Source organism: Mus pahari, chromosome 6 (assembly GCF_900095145.1).
Source record: "Mus pahari chromosome 6, PAHARI_EIJ_v1.1, whole genome shotgun sequence".
Taxonomy (NCBI): domain Eukaryota; kingdom Metazoa; phylum Chordata; class Mammalia; order Rodentia; family Muridae; genus Mus; species Mus pahari.
Genome location: NC_034595.1, coordinates 53,785,498 through 53,809,187, shown reverse-complemented (window position 1 = coordinate 53,809,187; position 23,690 = coordinate 53,785,498). Strand labels below are relative to the sequence as shown.

General features: G+C 42.7%; 1 protein-coding gene across 14 annotated transcripts in view; it reads right to left on the bottom strand.

Moving 5' to 3' along the window:
* Sgip1 (SH3 domain GRB2 like endophilin interacting protein 1) overlaps window positions 1-23,690 on the bottom strand; it is a 213,435-nt gene that overhangs the window by 69,312 nt on the left and 120,433 nt on the right. For all 14 annotated transcript variants that reach the window (XM_021199555.2, XM_021199558.2, XM_021199559.2 and 11 more), the window contains 2 exons: window positions 6,154-6,165; window positions 1,081-1,092 (listed from right to left, as the gene is read on the bottom strand). In XM_021199555.2, the coding sequence (XP_021055214.1) occupies window positions 1,081-1,092; window positions 6,154-6,165 (24 nt within the window). The remainder of the gene's footprint in view (window positions 1-1,080; window positions 1,093-6,153; window positions 6,166-23,690) is intronic.

The following is a 23,690-nucleotide window of genomic DNA, read 5'->3' as shown; positions in this document are numbered from 1 at the left end:
CTCTCTCTCTCTCTCTCTCTCTCTCTCTCTCTCTCTCTCTTTCTCTCTCCTCTCTCTCTCTCCCCTTCCTCCCTCCCTCCCTCCCCCTCTCCTCTCAGATCTTCCCTCTCCTCTCTGAGATAGGATTTTGCTAAGTATTCCCAAATGGACTTGACCTCACAATGATATTCCTGCCTTAGAGTCCCGAGTGCTGGTGTTATAAGTATGCAATACCATACCAGCTCTGAAGGGACTGATTAGGTAGATGGGTTATTCCAAACAGCGAAGAGTCTCCTATATTGCTTTAAATTCTCCTGATTGTTTGACCTGAGGAAAACAGCTGACTTCCCTTGGAAAAACATGGACTACTATGATGAATATCTTGCCAAAGTTGTCTAAAATGATAGGATTTTGAATAATGTGACATCTTAGGAGCATGCTTGCCTTTCTCAGGGTGAGTTATGAGTATGTATTAATGTGTATTGACCAATGTAAGCTACAGTCCAAGGACACATCTTGAATTTGGGTTTAGAAATAATGTTTAAAAATTCCTTTCTTCCATTTCATTAATATTTTTAAAAGACTTTTACTATTTTAAATTAGGTATGTATGTGTGTGTGAGGGCAGGTACATGCAGAGTCAAGAAAAGGGCAGATTCTCCGGGACTGGAGTTACAGGCAGCTATGTGTGCTTTGTGGACCTAATTCAAGTTCTTTACAGGCTCTTCATCATTGAGCCATTTTTTTTAGTCTTACATCATCATCATCAACAACATCATTATTATTTCTGAAGAAATTCTTCTTATCACCTTCCACTACCACCACCACCACCATCATCATCACGAACATCATATATACCCCTATATCCTACCAGATGTACACTATTAAGCACGAATTCCGTTTGTTATGGAAAGATGCTTTGGTAATTCTAAATTATGCCTTCAAATTTAGACAGCCAGTGAAGCTTCCAACCAGTGAATAGTTCATCGGCTTCTTGTACACTGGGTGATCATAAAGTTAACGGGAAACCAACCTGGCCACCTCCCTTTTGCAGCAACTTTCTCTACACACATTTAAGGTTTAAAACGTTGAGAGTTCTTACCGGGCTGCGCCTCTGTGATCAGCAAAAAGGAAGAGAGAACAGACACCTAGTCAGAGAATGATGGATCAGTCAACAGGCATGGGTAACAGAAGACTTCAAAAACAGCTACCAACCACACACTCCGTATCACCAGGTCAGAGCCAGGCAGGCAGGCAGGCATGTGATTAGGGCTCCTGAGGCTTGTGATTAGGGCAAAGGGAGCCACAGGTGTCTTTGGAGAAATGTCTTTGCTAATGTGGTGCAGTTTTTTGTATCTATCCATAAGCACAAGGTAGGAATGTATAGAATCCTCATTGATGGTATAGTGTCCTGTCAAAAGCAGAGTTTTTTGTTTTGTTTTGTTTTGTTTTTTTGTTTTGTTTTGTTTTGCCAGAATATTCTATAAACAGTGGATTCCCTGGATTCCTATAAGCAGGGCCTGAGGGAGCCTCCAAAGATGTAGCAGGACATAGAAAGCCTACTCTGTAATGTCTCTTCATTGTGCTTAGAATACTCGTTTCAGGGGAGTAGTAGCTGTGGTTGTTGTTGCTTTAACATGCAACCTTTGGGAATGTGGGCCACCTTCTTATGGTTAACTCCCAATAAAAGCATATGGGAACTGTGAAACTGCCTGGTGACAGTAAACACTTATGGACCAGGTGATGTCTGGGGAACACACCACACCGAGACACTGCTCTCTCGACTCCTCCCACCTCGGTGACCGCTGCCATCAATGTGCCCCAGCAGTCTCCTCCTTTGGGATCTTTCTGCTTCAAAAGGAGAGACTCGAATGTGGGAGGTGAAGGGAGTACACAAAGATTTTTCTTTTCAGATGGATTAGAAGTTAGGGGCTTCCACAGTAGAGGCCAGGAGCACAAACGTAGGGACAGGCAAGGGGCTCAAAGATAAACCGATCTTGGGGATGCAGCCTTTGTACTTGGGAGGCTGCATGGACACTTAGTTCAAAGGGAGGTCTGAGACCCAGTTAGTGAGTCAGCCAAACTGGGACCAGGTTTTAGAGCTCCATTCCTGTGATTTCGGGTATGCCATTGTGGGAGAACTCCGGGAGTGAGCTGTGGCTGGCGTTGAGCCATTGGTTACCCTCCAGGCATGGTCATTTCTGAAACTGGTCAGGTTTGTAAATGAGTTCGCTTGACATAGGCTAGTCGACATGACTCCGAGTAGTTTAGATTTTATTGTTAGTACTTTATTAACTACAGGTACCACTACATGTTCATTCCCCCTTTCTTAATGACCCTTGTCTGTGTGGATGCAACTTAAGCAGTATTAGAGCAAAAGGATACAGTATGCATCCTTGGGCTGAGATTATCATACTCTTTTGAGGGGGAAAATATCACTTTTTAATGACTATTTTGGCTACATTATTGTTTAGTGATCTGACTAAAGTTCTTTAAATAAGGAAATATGGAGCTTATATGGCAAAAAACGATAAATACTGTAAATAAGTCACTGTAACCGACACACTCCCCCCAGTATGAGATTATAAGTCATGCAAAATAAAATGTAGACTGTGGCCAAACAGAGGCAGAATCTTCAAAGTAAGACTTTCTCCATTTAAAAATTAAACAAAACATTTTCAAAATATTACCAAATATATTAACTTCAAATTAAGCCAAATCTTAGTTTTCTGAGTTAAAAATATATTTTAGCAATTAGTTCATTCTGGAAGCTCCTGTGATAACGTTTAGGAACTTCATTCACAATTTTTTTTTCCATCAAAGACTAGCTGTCCAAATATATGCTGTTGCAGGCTGGTTAGCAAGACCCCCCAAAGACACAAAGCTGTGCCAAATACAGAGGCAGATAGTCTCAAGGTCTGTGATTAAGAGCTCCTGAAACCCTTAGAAGCAAGATTTTCCTAGAAGTCAAGTGGAGAGGACTTACACAACTCATTACCATTTAAGATCTCTACAAGACTGAAAGGCCAGGGAGGTTATCACCAGCTGGGGTGGGGGTGGAGCCTTTGCCAGTCAATCCATTTTATGTGTGAGGCCCTGACTTCCTTCTGTGCACTGTAAAAGGGAAATTATTTTACTCCTCGGTCATCTCCCCTAAAGTTCAAAACATTTAACATTTTGTTTGTGTTCTATGGATTATAGAACTTGCATCAAAGGTAGATGAGAACGAATTTAGGATCTGGTGCTGGTCTGTTCTAGAAACAGGGAGACCTGTCTAGATGCTCTTAGGATAGGAAGACGTATAGTCAGGAAACTGTGTATCACCAAGCTCTGCTCTGTTGGCCACTGGACCCACAGTGTGAGGAGATGGGCTCACTACACCTTCCTCTTTAAAGGAAAATGAATAACCCCAGATTTTACAAAATGAATTGGTCTAATTTATTTTATTTTATTTTTTTTTTCGAGACAGGGTTTCTCTATATAGCCCTGGCTGTCCTGAACTCACTCTGTAGACCAGGCTGGCCTCGAACTCAGAAATCCGCCTGCCTCTGCCTCCCGAGTGCTGGGATTAAAGGTGTGCGCTGCGCCACCACGCCCGGCTCTAATTTTTAAATAGGGGCCAAAATTATTTTTAACTGCATAACCAAATAACACAGCCATTCAGTTGTGCAGAGCCCACAGGTGGCTAATGCATCTCTTGATTGCAGACATTTGTAGCACCCAGAAATCGTTCTCATATCATTGGCTATACCTGAATCATTCAGTCAGAGGCCCTGTGATCCATTTGTTTGTGTTCTGGGCATATTTCCTCCATTCATAATTAGTTATTATTTAAATCCCCTGGTCATCTGTTGCACCCTGGAGAAGGCTCTGAGGGTCAGTTTTATTTTCTGTTTGAAGTAATCCTTGTTTTGTACTTTGAGGGTATTTTTGAGGTAAGCCCTGATATTTGTGATTCCCCCATCTCTGTCTCACTGGCACCGGGATTAAAAAAAAAATGATGTGAGTTCTGGAACTCTAACTCAGGTCCTTGTGTTTGTGAGCAAGCACGTTACCAACTGAACTCTCTCTCCAGTTCTCGCATGTTGCAGATTTTTCTTGGAAAGAATGAGAATTCACCAACATTAAGTTATTACTATGATCATGGCCAACAGACCGTGCTGCTTGTAAATGCTTTAGGGTCAGGCTAAAGTATACGGCAGGCCTCTATTCTCTTTGCTATTGTATTTGTCAGTACTTTAAGCTTGTTCTTGTGAATTACGAGGTTGGCTATATCAGCTGTCTATTGTTCCCAGTTAGACAGACTTAGATGGTCTTCTGAAACCCCACTGGGGAGATGAAACGAAGATCCCACTAGCCATCAACAGCTCACTCACAGGAGCGCTGACTAAGGACTCACCAAGATGGACATTTCAAAGACTAAGAGCTACACAATGTTTTGAAGGCACAGAGAAAGTGAGAACATGGTTGGTTCTAGTTGCTGTTAGGACAACAATGTTTTCTCTTAGGAGGAAAACCAAGGAGAGATGAAGAGCTTTGGCAGTGCTACTGGCAAATTTTAATGAGAATTGGCCAACTTTGCTTAACTCAGAGGACAATCTAGGGCCAAGGAGACTATATAAAATTGGCCCCACATGAGGATCTATATAGTGTAGTGTTCCTTGCATGCTGTGTGACCCTCAGCTCATGCACATTCATAGAGGTTCAGCTTAGTAACAACAGAACACAGAATTGCACGTGGTTGATTTTAATTTTTATTATTATTTGGATTCATTTCTGTTCTCTTGTGGCTCCCATTCTGCCTCCCTCCTAACATATGAACTTGGAGTGCAGTTTGCTCATGAGGCAGAGATGGAGTCAGCGCACAAGGCAAGCGCATGCTCCCAGCATGAGTTGAGCTCAGTGGAATAAATCAAGCATCTCTTAGTGTGTGCTGATATGAAAAAGCATGTTTGTATTTTATATTAGCATTATCCATATTAATCTTGGATGGGCATGCTATGAACATGTTCTCAAATTCCAGGAAACCATGCCAATAGAACAAACGTTTCTTTCCTCTTCTTTTTGAAAAATTTGTTTTAAATCTAATTTGCTCCAAGATAAAGATGCAATCCTATTGTATCAAATTTGTGCTGTCACTAAAAACCACCCACTGGCACCAGCAAATAGCAAGGTGATGTATGTGTCTGCATGTGGGTGCATGCATGCCATGGATTGTGTGGTAGTCAGAAGACAACTTGTGGGAGTCAGTTTTTGCCTTCTGCCCTGAGGTTCCCAGGATTCAAATGCAGGTCATCAGGCTTGGTGGCACACACTTGTTACCCACTTTATAAAAGTCTCTCTTTTAGGTCTCTAGCAATCCCAAGATGGGATATTTTGATTTACTGAAAAAAAATACGAATGAATAAAAACAAAATAATCCTATATACTCTACTGTTCCCCCTTCAGAGGTATGCTCCATAAAACACTCAGGATTCTGGCAGGTTGTCCATTAAAAAAATGTTCATGGTTTCATTTTTGAGGTAGCTTGACCAGTTAATGTGGAAGCTGTAAGAAGTGAAACTTTGGATGAAAAGTATTGGGCTAGGACTGGTGAGATGGTTCAGCGGGTAAGAGCACTGACTGCTCTTCTGAAGGGCCTGAGTTCAAATTCTAGCAACCACATGGTGGCTCACAACCACCCGTAATGAGATCTGGTGCCCACTTCTGGTGTGTCTGAAGTCAGCTACAGTGTACTTATATATAATAATAAATAAATCTTTGGGCCAGAGTAAGCATGGACTGAGCGAACAGAGTTGACCTCAGCGAGAGGGGTTGACCAGAGCGAGCAGAGGTCCCAAAAATTCAATTCCCAAAACCACATGAAGGCTCACAACCATCTGTACAGTGTACTCACATACATAAAATAAATAAATAAACCTTAAAGTATTGAGCTATATACCTGTGACCAAGTCAATGGTAACTCCCTAAAATCTACCTTCTAGCCCATGGGCATGGTATCTCTTAGCAACTGACTTCCTTGTCCCCAAACTGGCCTTGTTCTGGCTCACAACATTTGGTTTTAATATTAGAAACCTTGTTTTAATGTTAAACAGTCATTATACATTCAGATAATAAAAATGAGTGGAATACATATAATTTGTCCAAAATAAGAAAAGGACATGGTTTCTCTTACCGGACTTTTCCTCTACAAGCGAAGGCATAGGGAAGAAAAATAGAGAAAGTGAGAGAGTTGACATGCACCTTCAAGAAGAGGCACTCAAGACTCAGAACGACCTCATTTAAAGCAGCCCACCAAGGCACTGTTTCTGCAGGCGCCTCCCGTTTGTGTCTGACACAGTCACTCCTAGGTTATTGTCTTTAGTTCAAGATTCTGGAGGGCAGGGACCTAACTCCACGGCTCCACCCAAGCACATTTTAAGCTTTCTTTTCAATGATTCACAATGCTCAACCATTTATGTCTTCCAACAGGATGTTGGAAGTCACTGGAAAATGTCTTTAGTTCATTACAGGTAGGCATGGTCATTACAAGACAACATGAGAATTTTCTAGAAACTAACCTCACCAAAGCCTGACAATGTCTCTTCCTGAGTCATCCTGGCTACAGCTAGCTTGTCTCTGACCCCATCGTTCATTTCTGATCTCTGTGGACAGTTAAATCTTCTGACCCTGGTGAGTGACCCCTGGCCCTCAGGACAGTCTTATTTTCCTCAGCAACAGCTTAGCAAGAGCCCACTATCTCTTGCAGACAGTAGGACTCTGTTTTACATGCTCTTCTGGCTCGTGAGTCTACTTCCAGTGGCGGCAGGCTCCAGAATCACCTTCCAAGAAGAAGGTCGGCCAAAAATTTCCTGTCTGTTCAGAGAACAGAGTGTGAGCTTCTCTCTAACATAATGCCTTCCTGATGGGCTGCAGCTGCCTAGGCTCCCACACCCTTGCCTTGTTTTTCTTGGGAGGGGGGGATGGCTGTCTGAATTTAATGCCACACTCTTCTTGATACGAGTGTGGCATACACCAGAGGCCTTTCTGCCTTCTCTCTCCATTGTTATCAGCCTCAATGGTGTCTCCCATTCAGCCAGCCAAAACCGTTCTGCATTCTTTTTAAGTCCAGAAGAAAACAAAAATTCCCATGAGACCATGAGATCTTTCCCAAAGTTAGAGCCCCCCGGCCTTGCCAATTCCTTCTCTTGTTTGTTCACAGTGCATCCTTTGTCTACAATAACGATCAGCCACCTTTCTAAACAAAACCAAAAGATGTTCGTAGTATGCTCTGCAGTTCCTGTTTTGTTCTGTATTAGCTGCCATCTCCCCTCCACTCCACAGCAATGGCTACAAGTGAACCTCTAAACCCAAACAGGGTGCTGTGTATGCTTTGCCCTCAGGTTCACGGATTCTCTTTTTGGGTCCATTAAAGCATTAGGTAAACATTTGAAGCACAATGTCTTTTATTGGAAGCTATTTGCTGCTTCTCTGAAGCAGGAAAAAGAGAGGGAGAGAGAGAGAGAGACAGAGATCTGCCTAAGCAGAGTCAAGGCAGGTCAGGGTCTGCTGGCAGATTTCCCAGCCTGCTGAAGCATGGAACAGTAAGAGGTGCACTTGAGGTTCAAGGAAAAGGGGCAGAAGATTCTACTGACCTTGGTGGAAGGAACAGGGAAGCTTTTGAATGGAAAGAGATGCCTTATGTGTATATTTCAGCAATCATTTCTGTTAGCTTGTGGCTTTGCTTTCCATGGCGCTGTAAATTGTAAAAAGGCTAAGAAAAGGAAACTCGCTGCTGGTGTGGTATTGACTTGCAGCCCTTCCATATCTGTCTCTTGCATCTTCTTTCTGCCTTTCCTGTCTTTAATCTCCACTCCCTCCTCAGAGGCTGTTCCACCCTGTGCTGGTGGGTCCAGTATAGGTAGAGCCCGAACTGTGGCACTCTGTGAGTAGGGGATTAAAGTGGTGGACATCTCTTGAAAAAAAAAAAAAAACAAAAAAACAAGCTCTCATAAAAGGTAAAAGTGCAGTGAGAATTTCTTGGGAATAATAGACATAGGAAAGCTCAGATAAGGGAGCTCAGAACAAGTAAAAGTCAAAAAGAAAAAAGAAATAGAAAACAAGAAAAATTAGAATGGGAAATGGAAACAGTCATATGCTTTCTGTACCAATGCTTAAGAATATGCTTCACTAAAATAGGGCAACAGCAGTGACATAGCTTTTTAGATTTTGTAGAAAAGATTTGTCCTTAGTTCCCTGAGGAAAGTACAATAAATTTAGAAACCTGGAAGAAGGTCCAAGAAAGACCCTGTATGATGTGCATGGACTAGGTAAGGTAAGATCCTTTGGACCTGGCCTAGGACTAGTAGAGAGAAGTGGGTTTCCGAGAAGAGAAGGGAAGTGAAAGTGAGCAGGCCTGGAGTCCTGGAGGCAGCTGGCTGCGTCCAGGGGGCTGTTCCCTGCTGGTTCCAGTCTTGGCCCCTCCATCCAATGCCCACTGAAGGAGCGTCCACCAAACCCTGGAGGGGAGAAATGGTGGCAGTGGGAGAGGGATGATGAGGGATATGGTGTCCTGAGTGGCTGGTAGCTGGAGCTTGCCCCCTCTTATCCCTCCTCTCAGGTGGTGACATGGAGCCCTACAGTAGACAGCACTGTGGATTCATGAGTTAGGATTCTTGGTTTTCACACAGTTGGTCCCAAATTTAGATGATATAAATTAACATATATTATACAAGCTAGAAATTATATACATTGAAACATGTATATAAAATGTATATTTTATTCACATGTCCTTAGAAGATGACCTGTCCTTGATAGCTACATGCATATGTATATATAAATTATTCATATTAAATATAAATGATATGTAAATATAAATTATACAAGTTAAATATAAATTATATACATTGAGTATGATTTATATATATTAGTATATATTATATACAGTGAATACATTACACATTAAATGCCATTTATATAGTTTAAATATTAATATATATGTTAAATATAAATTATGTATGTTAAAATATAAACTAAATATAAGTAAACTATAAAATGAGTTATAATCTATATAAAATACATAATTTCACATGTCCTCAAGGACAGAGAACTATGGCACAAGTCCACGGAGCTCTAAAAAAAAAAATCAGTTATATAAAATAAAAAGGGGGAGTTATATACTCCTTCACTTTTTATTTTGAATCTTTTGACCTTGGGGGCAAGGGTTATTTGCTGCTAAGTGTCTATGGTACCCTACCACTCAGCAACTTATGGCAAGGTGAAGTGGGGGGACTTGCTTACTGGCATATGGCATGGTCCTGATCCAGTATTAATATGAGGATGAGGGCATATTTGTGTTTTTCTGCAGGATGCTGAAAGAGCCTGCTCGGTCATAGAATATGAGTCTACTTCTGTTGTCTAACACCCATCTGTTAACTATATTTCTAAAACATGGATTTCAGTACAGTGGTAAATACTAATGTACATCCCTTGATAAGCTAAAGTTCACATAAGCTTGGGGGGAATCAAGCGTCCAAGACTTGGACCCGCCTGTCACAGATCAAATGGACTCTAGACAAGTATACCTGCTTGTTATTCAAAATGGGATTTTCCTTTGGTCTTGGGATTTCTTACCTTCCCCCATTGCTAGACAATTTTAATCTCTGTTCCTAGTTTATATTTGTCTCATCAGGTCTTCACTGGCTGACAGACTCCATCCAGGGTTCAGCTATGGAGCTGTTGAACTCTGGACTTGCTGAAAGCTGATGTTAACAAGTCCAGCTGATGTGATTGCTCCCTGTTAGCCAGATGTTTTGATAATGCCCCATTGCCCAGCCTTTGGCAGGTATTGAAGCCTTCCTGGGCCTCTTTGCAGTATCCTAATGTCAGCAGGAAGCAGATAGAGAAGAGAGATACAACAGCCATTGTATCCTTCTCTACAAGCTGGAATTCTGGGTCAAAAAAAAAAAAAAAAAAAGACCTCGTCTCTGTTACACTATGGAAATAACCCAGGCCCCTTGTCAGGTTTTTATAATGGCTTATGTATCCTTGACTCATGGGATGATGGTTGTGCAAATGCATGTTTTTTTATGTCTGGAGATTTGTTTAATGTATCCTGTGACAATTGCCCTGTTAATTTTATGGGTCCAGATTCAATGTAACTTGTTATGACTGTAATTTGGATAATTGTATATCTGACATTGTACAAGGAATTATGTTATGGTACTTTATCAGCCTTCATTTGCTAAGCTTCCAGTTAATATTTCAGAACCTTGATATTCAGATAGAGGCTTGCAAGTGTTGGATGAAATTCAAAAAGCTTTGAGTAGACCTAAGAGAATGATCAGATTGATCATTGCTGGGATTCTTGTTATAGTATCTATTATAGCCATAGGATTATGTCTGTTACCACTTGTGGCTAAGTGTGCCCTCTGTTTCTTTTTGAACATCCATGCAGATCTCCATCATATATGACTCAAAACTTTAATCTAATAGGTTGTACACTCCATTGCGGAGGTTGATGGTCAAAGACAGGTAAAGTATTTTCAGAGGTAGATTGACCTCAGACAGGGTATGAATGTTAGGATTCATGCACCGATGATGGATAAGGTCCACACTTCTTGAAAGGACACTAAGACAGGCACAATCTTTTTGCACCAAAAACTGAGACAGCTTTGGTTTGTATAAAATGAAATAAGGAGAAAGAAAAAGAGAAAAGGCAGAGCCAAGGCAGGTCAGGGTCTGCTGGCAGATATCCCAGCCCGCTGAAGCATGGAACAGAGGTGCACTTGAGGTGCACTTGAGGCTCAAGGAAAGGGGGCAGAAGATTCTACTGACCTTGGTGGAAGGAACAGGGAAGCTTTTGGATGGGGACATATGTCTTTATGTGTATATTTTATTAATTGTTTCTGTTAGCTTGTGGCTTTGCTTCCCATGGCACTGTAAAGTATAAAAAGTCTAAGAAAAGTAAACTTGCTGTTGGTGTGGTATTGACCTGAAGCCCTCCTCTCTCCTCTCTCTCTCTCTCTCTCTCTCTCTCTCTCTCCTCTCTCTCTCTCTCTCTCTCTCTCTCCTCTTTCTCTCTCTCTGCCCCTATCCTTAATCCTCACTCTCTTTCCTATTTTTATTCCTTACTTCTCCCTCAAAGGACTGCCCAACTTTGCACTGGCAGAGCCGGTACAGTCTTCTGAAATGTAAAAATCTATATTGTTCTCTAAGGCAGAATTGTGGACAGCCAAGGCATGTGGCCTTATCTGAAATGGTTCCTTTCCCAGCTTTATCAGTTCTTCACTTTGTTCCTCCTCGAATGTTCATTTCTCTGCTATCAGTGACCCTGGCTCTAACAGGTTATAGATTCTAAAGAAGCACGGCTCACCACACATTAATGGAATATTACAGGTCTACATATCATGGGTGGAATTTCTCTTATAGGAAACTCAAAGCTTCCTAAGAGCTGTGGTTCAGGGACCAGGAAAAGGCTGTCATTGGTGCCTTTGTCAGATATAAAAAGGCATTGTGAGGGACAGAGAGCTGAAAATGATGAGTGTAGGTTCACAATCTATAGACAAATATACCCTTAGGGTTAAAATAGGTAGCTGTAGAGGGGTTAGCACAGTGGAAGAGGTGCATACGTTTCACATACTCAAATTAGCCCAAACTGTTCTTTGCTCAGTGCCTTTTGACAAATCACTCTGGGCCTCAACTCTGTGATATGGCACAGGTTAGTGATTTCCTCTGAGGAAATATTTGAAAGACAAGGGTGATACTGGAAGCTATCAACCAAGAGAACCAACTTACTACAGCTTTGCCTTATGCAGTTGGTGCCATCACTCTCTAATTCAGCTATAATGGTGAAAAGGAGGGTCACCGGAGGTCTAAGGCCACAAGGTTACAAAGGATCTGGGACTGGGTCCCAGATCACATAACTCCAAAAAGCTTGGATGGGCCCACATCTCTTAACTAGATGCAATCATTGTTCAGGGCCCGATCAGCACTGCGATCCAAAACAAAATCGTGTAATGCCCAAAGAAAAGGATCAAGTAAATCATGTGAACTTTGAATCTTTCAGCTGAGGACTAAACCCTGATGGTAAGGCATATTTATTAGCCGTTTCTAGAATCAAGTGCATTTCTTCTCATTAAAATGCTCTTCCTGTGCTTCTCCATCCCAGGCAGTAGGATGGGTTAAATCCCCTCAGCCAACATGTTGGTTTGTTGTGTTAGTGACCATTAACACCACTGAGAGTCTCCTAATGTATGAGTTTAAGTTTGTTAAAAAGAATAATGGTTTAAACTAAGCCAGTAACATCAAAGTGGAGTTTGGGAAACTCATGGGAAAACTTATCCAGAAAGAGATGTGTAGTGGCTATTCCTGGTTGTCAACTTGACTATATCTGGAATGAACTACAATCCAGAATTGGAAGGCTCACCAGTGATCTTAATCGGGAGGCTGGGAGATACAAGTTTCTGACCTAGATCTTGAGGCGTAGTGGCTATGAATCCCAGAAGATTAAGACAGGGAGATCTGTGATCATCTGGAATTAAAGGCATGGTGGCACACACCTTTAATCTGGGCTACACCTTCTGCTGGAGGCCCACATAAGGACATTGAAAGAAGGAAGATTTACTTTTTCTTCTTTGCCTGTTTGCCTTGGGGGTGCGGGGCTGAACAACTTCTAGATCCTTGAACTTCCATTCATTCACAGCTGTTGCTGACCATTGTTGGGAGTTGGACTACAGACCAAAAGTCATCAATAAATTCCCTACTATATAAAGACTACCCATAAGTTCTGTGACTCTAGAGAACCTTAACTAATACAAGATGTATGCTATAGGCTCACATTCACATGTATTTCACAGACTCACATGTAAATTGATATAGAATAAGTGGATTTTTGGATTGGAGAAAATCTAAGAAACATATTTCATTTTCCCATAGACAAAGAAAACCTGGTTCCTAACTTGCAAGCCTTTCTAAAAGGCAGCTCAACCTTAAGATCAGCGACTTTTCAAGAAACACACAGACCACAGAGGCAGAATCTCTTTCTAGCTGTTACTAGTCCAGAGAAGACAATAATGCAAACATTCATTCATTTATTCAAGTTTGGTCTCAGAGTCCTACTTTTTCTTCTTCTTTTTTCTTTTTTTTTTCCCCATAAGGGGCTAAAACCAGCAATGCTTGAAACTGGAGTCTGTGAAGACCAGAGCTGAGCTTGACCGTGGTGTATGCGGAAAATGCACCTAGATTTTGCTGATCCTCACTAGAAGCTTGGTGCTCTTAGTCTATGCTTGATACAAGGAACCAAGCTGGCCCTGTTCACAGGGAATCAAATATCCCAGAGCAGGATGGAGACCTTACACAGCCAGGTTTAAGTCACAGGCCTTTGAAGATTTTACAAACGTTCAACTTTAAAAATAAGGTGGTGTCTTAGTTAGGGTTCTACTGTTGTGAACAGACACTGGGAACAGACACCAGGACCAAGGCAAATCTTATAAAGAACAACATATATTTAGGGCTGGCTTACAGGTTCAGAAGTTCAGTCCATTATCAAGGTGGGAGCATGGCAGCATCTAGGCAGGCTCGGTGCAGGAGGAGCTGAGAGTTCTCCCTCTTCATCTGAAGGCTGATAGTCGAAGACTGATTTCCAAGCAGCGAGGGTGAGTCTTAAGCCCACACCTACTTCAACACTACTCTACCACAGTGACACACCTACTCCAACAGGGCCACACCTCCTAATAGTGCTACTCCCTAAGCCAAGGATTTACAAACCATCACAGGTGGCTAAATTATAGATCTTTATATTTCAATTAATGGTATTATACTTCAAATCAACTATTTCCTATCATTTATTAACTGGATATTTATAAGAAGCAAAATGGGGTTCATTCATTCACTTGACCATTAATAGACAACGAGCACTCAGTACGTACCAGAATCTAATCTAGAAATGTTTGTGACCAATGGAGACAATGAGAAAGTTGCCATGAGCTCACTTTTGAGGACTGAGGAAGGAGACATGTATCAATACTACATATAATAAATAAGCATGGTATTAGTATTTAGAAGATAATAAAAACGTTTTAAAACTGGAGCAAATAAAGGAGCTTAGAAATACCAAGTTAGGGTGCTTTGTTATTTCAGTAACATGGTTGAGGTGACTGGTAAAGGTACAGTACTGCTATCTGGGAGAGAGTTTGTAGGAAGATAGGAAGGAGTGGGACAAGGGGGAAGAATGGCAGGTGGTAATCAGTGTGGGTGTGGGGATGGAGGGCTGTTCTGTCTCCAAGGGTCACAAGGCTGTTAAGACTATTCACTCTGTTCCAGTGTGACTTATACTTGTCACTTATGCACTCCATAGTGTGGGTGTCAAGTTTGTTGGCTTACAAGAGACAGAGAGTAACTGTCTTACGGTTTCCATTGGTGTGAAGAGACACCATGACCAAGGCAACTCTTATAAAGGAAAACATTTAACTGGGGCTGCCTTATAGGTTCTGAGGTTCAGTCATTATCATCATGACAGGAAGCATGGCACTATCCAGGTAGGCCTGATGCTGGAGGAGCTGAGAGTTCTACATCTTGATCCAAAGGCAACCAGGAGAAGTCTGACATCCAGGCAGCTAGGAGGAGGGTCCCAAAGCCCAAGCCCAAAGAGACACACTTCCTCCAATAAGTCCAGATCTACTCAAACAAGGCCACACCTCTTAGTAGTGCCACTCCCTGGGTCAAGCATATTCAAGCCACCACACGAACACAGGAAACAATGCCAGAAAACACGTAGATGTAACACATGCTATTTGATATTATTCTTTGGAAGCTTGTTTTGGTTCTCCATGATAGAAAATATAAAAGCAGTCTCCAAGTAGGGTACAAAGTGGGTAAGAAATTTCAAATGGACAAAACAAAATGGGCACAGTGCATCTTGCATTCAGTCTGTGCTGTCCACAGTGGGACATGAAGCTTGGCTGACACATGTGGTCCTGTTTTTGATACAATTTGAGTGAGTCACAGTTTTTTTTTTTTCAAAAGCAACTGAAAATTACATTTCCTGCTGGATGTAGTAGAACACCCCTATAATCCGAGTCTTTAGTGAACAAGGCCAGGATTGTGGATTTGAGGACATCTTGGGCTACACAGCTCAAGATCAGTCTGAGCTACAAAGCAAAAACAACCTATCCCACATCACATTCAGCACTAGGGATTTCTGCCACTAATATACAGGCCTCAAAGGACAAGTAATGGATATTTACTGTCTCACTGTTGTCTGAATCTCATACCTTTTCATATGTTATAGATTTTTTAAAAAAAGGATAAAACCAAGTATCATGGTTTAAGGAAGATAATTTCAAATGCTTGAATTCCCAGTGTTAAGGATCACAAACAGAAAACCCGAGCTTGAGAAGAGAAACCAGACTTCCTACTGGAATGTGCAGGATTGGAGCAGAAAAGACCTGGAAGGAAGTCTCAAGGAAGGAAACACATGGCTAGACTTTGATGGAAGAACCTGGAAAACCTGGAACTCATTAGGGGACCAGAGAGTTGCTGGTCCACTGCTTGGAAGTGTGGATGGCAAAGTGGAAAAGAGCCACAAATCTGGGGACCATAAATATTAAAAAAACAAAACACCCAAAACAACACAATGTAAGTCCCATTATATTATGGCTAGATGTCAAATTCTCCATAATTTCTCATAGTGGAACTATACATTTACCCATGTCATCAGTATTTTCTACATTCCATCTGTAATGGTTAATATGGTCTACCAGTGTAGATCTGGAGTTACCACCACCACCACCACCACCACAAAACCATGTCCCTCTGTGGGTCTGTGAGGGAATGTCCAGGCAGGGTTTATAGGTGTGGGGTAGGGATACCCTCCCGCAGAGTGAGCAGCTGAGATGTAAGAGGTCTGAGGGAAAAGCAGTGGTGCTTCTGTTTGCTTGGTTGACTTTGTTCCTTGCTAGTGAATGCACGGAGTGCATCTACCTAGCAGTTGCTACTGCTGCTGCCATCATTCGCAGACATTGGACTTCAGCGTCGTTGGCCTGTGACCCATCAGTCACTGTCCAGGAACCCTCTGGGTCTTCAGTGACAGGCTGGCACCGATGAGGCTTCTGAGATTTTGCCCTCTTCAGTATGCAAAGAACTATTTAAGAACTAACCCCACCACCACACTGTAAGCTAATATAACAAGTTATTTATGAACTAACCACCTCCCCACCATAATGTAAGTGAATATAACAAGTTGCCCTTTTCGGTATACATCCATTCTGTCACTTCTGTTCTTCTAGAGAACCCAGCACATATACTGTCACTCATTGCTGCCTGCACTGGAGGAAATGGCTCCTTGTGGGAGACTTAAATCTACTTCCTCTGTGTGCAGGAATAGTTGCTAGAGCTGTTCACAAATGATGCACAGGTCTAGAGGTTGTTTAATAAACTGATTGCTTCTCCAACTTTGGAGATTAGCTACTAAAAAGAACTCAGATTCCAGACCTCACAGAGGGAGGACTAACACAGCCAAGGAGAATTTTGAAAGGCAGAAATTTCTGCCTCCTAAAAAAAATTGCAACCGACATAATTAAAGGCATGTAATTCAAGAACTTGCGACTTACAGTGAAGCTAGTCGAAAATGTTTATATGTCAATATAGGTCTGTGGTTACTTCTACCATGACCTACTCGGCTAGAGTAGGTCAGCTTGCCTAAGTCAGTGGAGCGAAGTGTAAGACTCTGGAGTCCCACGGCAAAACCTATTAGAGCTCATATGGGGAAACAAGACCGTGTACTAAGTGCAACTAGCATCTTCGGGGGATGTAATTGCTAAGGAGTGCCAGGATGAATAGCAAACACCTTGCTCATGGTTCAGACCAAAGCATAGAACAATGCAAGGATTTCTTCTTAATAAACTAAGGTCGGCATGGGTGGTTTGGAAAACAATACTGTGCTATAGGTCAGGAAAATGAAGCAACAGAATTCTCCAGGAGGAAAAAAAATTAGTAGTGAAGGGGAAAAAAAAACCACCAATGCATTTTAGACATTACAGATAACTGGTGATTTCTTAAAACGTGGAGAAGGCAGTGATACATTTTGAAAAAGTTTTGACCCATTTTCTCTAGCTTTTTGTTCAGGGCCTTGAAACAACAACAACAAAAAAACAAAACAGCACTGTCTTAGTTGTAACTTGTCCTGGTGGGTCTGGGTGCTGCTGATTCTTAAACTACCTCTGGGATCTATTGCAATGTCTGCAGAGGTTTGGCAGAAAGGACTGGAAGCTTTAATGTCCCACGCTTGGCATCCCTAAACCAATCCAAATCGCGTTTGCCTAAAGCTGACTTGGTGAGCAATGCAAGTTGAGCATTTACCCTCTAGGTGCCTGAGTGCAGGAGGTCTGTACAGGGCATAGAACCAGGTGGTTCATCTCTCCTGGTGTGCAGGAGCCTGGAGCTCTCCTCCACCCCACCCCACCCTGCACCCCACCGATGATTCTCTTTTCCACTGAATTCAATGGGGTGCTGAACCTTCTGCCAAAGTGAAGACAGGGAAGGGGGTGGTGTTACCAAGCAGCAGCAAATTTGTGGAGTTTGCTCCCTGACAGGGTAATTTGGGGGTGGAAGGTGGGTGGGCCACCTGGAATCGGCAATGAGCACCAGACTGTCTACAGTTCAAAGCTTATCTCCCCCAACCTCAGAGCTTTTGATAAATAACTCCATTATGGAGTGCACGTGTCCAAGAACAAGATCAAACCACCAAAATCATTCCATCACGGAATAATTCCATCATACTCAGTAACGCATACTCCCAATGTCTCTGAATTTCTCAGGGTTGGGGGGAAGAGGTACAAACCTACTCTTAACTGCCTCGTAGTCTCATCTATTCCACAGAACTATTTTTGACTTCACACAAATCCTTCCTTGCTATTTTTATTTCCTTCTGTCTCCCACAAGTCTCTCAACTAAAGGAAGAGGAAAAGTGCCGCTGAAGGGATCTAATTACCCAGAAGCCCCTGCTGGCTGCTTAGGCACACCTGAACATTTCTCACGACCTCTTGTAACTCTGACCTCACTGACCTCAACCCGAAGAAGACTGGTACCACTACTGTTCCCGTTTTACAAACCGGAGCCAGAGGCTCCCAGTTAAGGAACTCAGCCAGGATACACAGACTCTGGCCTGGGTTCTTCTCACATGCTCTTGGCCTTCAACAGATGAGCTGGAGATGGAGTCTGGAGGTAGAGCTTGCACACCCAATCTGTTCCCACAGCAGAGTGTTTCCCATAATGACAACGAGGCCAGCATAGGACAGTGCTAAGCCGAGAGCAACCTTAAAAAGAGCTGGCTCTGTAGGTCACAAAACATTGGCTTTAATCTTTTTAAACAAGCAAAATTGAGGCAGACACTAGAGTTTGAGTCTTGCTCCTTGGACCTCTAGTAGTCTCTTGTTTTTTCTGCATTAGGTTTTTTTTTTTTTTTTTTTTTGTGAAATGGGGCTGCCCGATACTGCTGAACCTCATTCAGCTTTTAGACCATGACTGGGCATTTACAAAATGTAAGGCCTGATTGTAATGTGTCTGTGAGACAGAAATACTTGTCACATGAATTGACTGGGGCAGCTGAAACAAGAGGTGTCCTTCTTTTACCACTGAAAACAAAAGCGGGGTATGCTTGGATATAAAACCAGAGATTTTAATAAGTTGGGCATCACTTATGACACTGCAGTGTTTAAGTGAGAACTGGCAAGATGGCAGCTGGTCCTCACTCGTCACCAGGGATGACATATGAGGCATTCTAGAAGGAACTTTCTGTAGAGAGAGACTATCTGGTCCGAAGGCCTGGGATTGTGGGCCCTTGGGATTCTATCAGTAGCCTTCAAAGCATTTATGAGCACCTGGAAATTGTGTACAGCATGTTTTGGGTGAGCCAATTTTTTTCCCTCCTGGGTAGAGATACAGTGGCTTTCATCAAAAGCAATATAATGTAATAATATAACAGTGAAGCAGTATAATGTAACAATGTAACAGTTAAGTTCTGAATCAGAAATCAGTCTTACTAGGTTTAAGTCCCAGCATCTTCATCATTGGTGGAATGCTGAGTGAGTCACTTCCTTGGTGACTCCGGCTTTCATCTGCAAAGTGGGGCTAGTTACAGTACCGTCTCCATGAGGCTACCATGAAAATTAATGAGAATGTGTGTGAAGCATCTGACACAATCAGCATTTAAAGGTTACCATTGTCACCATTGCACATTCTTAAACTGGTCCCTAGCCTTAAAGGAGGATTTATGGCCACTGCCATGAGACACTGTATTGTTCTAGGTAACAGTAGTTATCATTTTCTTTTCTTCCTTTCTCTTTCTTTTCTTTCTTTCTCTTTCTTTCTTTCTTTTCTTTCTTTCTTTCTCTCGTTCTTTCGTTCTTTCATTTCATTCTTTTGTTCTTTTAAGTTTTTTTTCAAGACAGGGTTTCTCTGTGTAGCCCTGGCTGTCCTGGAACTCACTCTGTAGACCAGGCTGGCCTCCAACTCAGAAATCCGCCTGCCTCTGCCTTCTAAGTGCTGGGATTAAAGGCATGCACCACCACCACCCAGCTAGTTATCATTTTCTAAGGGCCACTTTGGAACCTTGCTTAAAAGGCCTTAAGCACTTTATATGCAAAAAAAAAAAAAAAAATCCTTACAAGAACTTACGAAGTATGGAGTATTTCTAATCTAACTTTAGCCCCAGTTAATGGATATCTGAAGCTATAGAGTTAAGTGATTTGCTCAAGGTCACATGGATGAGCAAGGCCAGGATGAATCACCACATGAATTTAGCTTTGACTCAATCTGGAGAAAAAAATATCCCTGAACTGCTGTGGAACTAAATGTGTATAAAAACAAACTTTCTCGCGGCAAGCCTGCAATGTCTTGGCTCACTGAAGACCAGAAGTATGAGTATGTGTTGCATGGAAGCCTCAGGTCTCCCAGCATCGACTCCCTGTGAGTTCCAGAAGGAAAGAGATGCCCACCCCAGAGACCCTGGGAGGAGGGGGAGAGACAGATCACAGCTTCAGAAAAGCAAATGGAAGAAAGATGGGTTTGGGACACAGGGGAGTGTCCGTGTGTCTACTGAAAGCAACACTGCTTGTATGCTGTTTTCTGGTAATGATTTTAGGCAGCATTTCAGGAAGGTTGGGCAGCATTGCCTGTTCCATACTTTTGGTATAAACTCAGTGCCTGCTACACAGAAAGCACTGAGCAGCTACTGAAGGAGAGTGAAAAGGTATATCTTACAGGTAGCTGCCAGTCTTCAGTGCTGTGGCCCGAAGGACCATACATGAAATGATTTAGTGAGGCTTCTCGAATTACTGTAAGGGAAAATTATGAACATGTTTTCCCAGTTTGGTGCTTAGGCTAATTAAATATTGATCTTGGGTCTAAGTGACTTTTGAGGAGTTGGGTTACCTAAATATCAGTATTAATGATATTCTTTAAAAATGTGCTCTAGGCTCTGTCGACAGTCCTCACAACTTTGAGATGGTCTCTGAATGTCATGTGCAGTCCAAGTCTCCCATCAGCTCTTGCATCCCTCTGAGCAGCAGCCCCATGAGGTAAGATGGGAGTTGTTAGTGCTTTCAGATGAAGAAACCAAGGGCAGAGTTTAGAACCTCTCAAGGTTTCCAGCTTGGAAGTGACTCATTTGAGCAACTGTGACATTACTGCATTAAGCATTCATTTGCTCCCAGTTATCTTAAAGAAAACTACATTTGGTGAAATTCAATTGTATATTGAATTCTGTTCTTAAAGGTCAGTGTTAACTTTTTAAGAACAAAGCTGTCTTCTGACCATTGTAATGGGCTGTTCATCTGCTCTGAGTTTGCAGAGGGCCTGTCTCATATGTTTCTGGGAAGATCAGAAATGACACTGTAGCTGCTGCTCATGTTTATCAGTCCCAATTCAGAGCCCAACGTCTCAGACAGGTTTAAGCACATTGCTTGAACAGCAGAGCTAGTAAGCTGAACTCAGGTGGGGCACCTTTCTCATGGCAGCTCAGTTCCCTTGGTGGCAAGTGCATTTTCTATGTCTTATCTGTCGGGAAGAGAGAAATTGCACTTTAAAGTTCCTCTAGATGTCAAGTCGGATTTGTTGAAGAAGGAAAGTCTGAGGTAGGCAGACTTGCTGAGCTCCAAACTCAAGCCTTGAACTGTAAATGCCTTGTACACACGTCAGGGCATGAGAGCCCTGTGGAAATGTGGGAGCAGGACATGGCTCTCAAGAGGGAGAAAACCCAAAAACAACAAACAAAACCAGCACAGAATAGTGTCGAGAAGGCCCATGGCTGCAAGCACCAATGACAATCAGGTACTGTGACCAGGATTCTGTGTGCACCATTATGACATGTCTCTGTGTCCCTCATCCCATTAAGCATGGAGGGCAGACAAGAGGGCCAAATGAGATTTTTTTTTTCCCCTGACAGACACTGTGGTGGTTTGTATATGCTTGGTCCAGGAAGTGGCACTGGCAGGAGGTATGGCCTTGTTGGAGAAAGTACGTCACTGTGGGGGTGGACACTCCTCCTAATTACATGGAAGCCAGTTTTCTCCTAGTGACCTTCAGATGAAGATGTAGAACTCCCAGCTCCTGTACCATGCCTGCCTGGGCGATGCCATGCTCCTGCCTTGATGATAATGGACTGAACCTCTGAGCCTATAAGCCAGTCTCATTAAATGTTGTTCTTATAAGAGTTGCCTTGGTCATGGTGTCTGTTCACAGCAGTAAAACCCTAACTAAGATAGACGTCTATGAAAATCAGCATCCAAATCACGCCAGGACTGAATTATGACCTTGACTTTATAGAAGAGGAGACAATCTCTCCACCCCAGGGCTCCTCTAAAGAGACATAGGAAGACCACAGGGGCCAGACTGGCTCAAAGCTATGCCTTCTCTCGGTTACATTGAAGCTGCTCCCTAGTGACCTACATTCTCCAGCCAAGTATTTGAACAGAAATATTTCCAGAAGGCATATGGAAGCAAAAGACTCGGGTGTCATGGTAACCACTCCCACTTATCTCCTCACACAGCTTTTAGAGAAGCTAAATGTCTTCCAAATATGACTATTTTATGATTTCTTTTTTTTTAATTAGGTATTTTTTTTATTTACATTTCAAATGTTATGCCATTCCCTGGTTTCCCCTCCCAAAACACTCTCTCTCTCTCTCTCTCTCTCTCTCTCTCTCTCTCTCTCCCTTTTTCTCCCCAAACTCTCTATCCTATCCCCTCTCCCCCTGCTCACCAACCCACCTACTCCTGCTTCCCTGCCCTAGCATTCCTCTACACTGGGGCATCTCCTCCCATTGATGTCCAACAAGGCCATCCTCTGCTACATATGCAGCTGGAGCCTTGGGTCCCTCCATGTGTACTCTTTGGTTAGTGGTTTAGCAGAGATTGAAGGAAAGGCCATCTAGAGACTGCCCCACCTGGGGATCCATTCCATATAGAATCATGAAACCCAGACACTATTGCAGATGCCAACAAGTGCTTGGTGACAGGAGCCTGATATAGCTGTCTCCTGAGAGGCTCTGCCAGTTCCTGACAAACACAGAGGTGGACACTCTCAGCCAACCTTTGGACTGAGTACAAGGTCCCCAGTGGAGGAGCTAGAGAAAGGACCAAAGGAGTTGAAGGAGCTTGCAGCCCCATAGGCAGAACAACAGTATGAACCAACCAGTACTCCCAGAGCTCCCAGGGACTAAACCACCAACCAAAGAGTATTTTATGATTGCTAGCACTGTAACTAGTTTGTATATCAAGGAATTAAAGGAAGTACGTGACCAGCATGAGGACATGGCTGGGTGAATCATTGGCTCAACAAAGGGGTATAAAGTGAAGAGTGTAGAAGGAGAGAATGGTTACACAGTGACACATCCCACACTGGCCTCCCCTTGCCCTGCTCCCATTCACTTTGTTGACTCATAAGCATTGATTGACTCACAATGACTCATAAAGTTCCATGTCAAATGCAGGAGATCTGGGATGTCATGCATAGTGTTCCAAAGGGTTGCTTGTGCCAACTTGGGGGCAGATGTCTTCAGCTGTGCATACCTCAACTGCAGAGAACCTCTTTGCTCAAGGTCGGGTCTTACAATGGCTCCTAGAGTACTGACTGATATGGGGGTATATGGTTCTCCTCAGCCACACATAACACAGGGGCATCATTCAGGCTGCTGCTGGATGTACACAAGCATTCATCTCTCTCTGCCCACAGCATCCCACAAGTGGTAGACTCAAGGTCTCCGCCAGGAAACATCCTGCTCACTCAACTTAGAATTAGATCTAGATGGCTCCGCAGAAAGTCAGTTGGCATAAGGCGGGACATTATCTTTGCACAACTATAACCAGGGATAAAAATTATAAGACATATTCAACCACGAATTTCCCTGCTCTAAGAAGTAGCAGACATTTTGAATAGGAATAGTGGTGCACACTTAATCCCAAAGGTCAGGCGGCAGGACTTTGTGAATTTGAGGCCAGCTAGTGATACACAGTAAGATCTTGTCAAAACAAGAAAAAAGCTGTGAAGACAGAGGAGCCAATCTTATTCAGCCACACAAGATGCCTGAACTGAAAGCTGTTTCCATTCAATCTGATGGTAGCTAATATGTAGCATAGCATCCCTGTTCCTTAAAAATTAATGAGACTTCCTTCCTTCCTTCCTTCCTTCCTTCCTTCCTTCCTTCCTTCCTTCCTTCCTTCCTTCCTTCCTTCCTT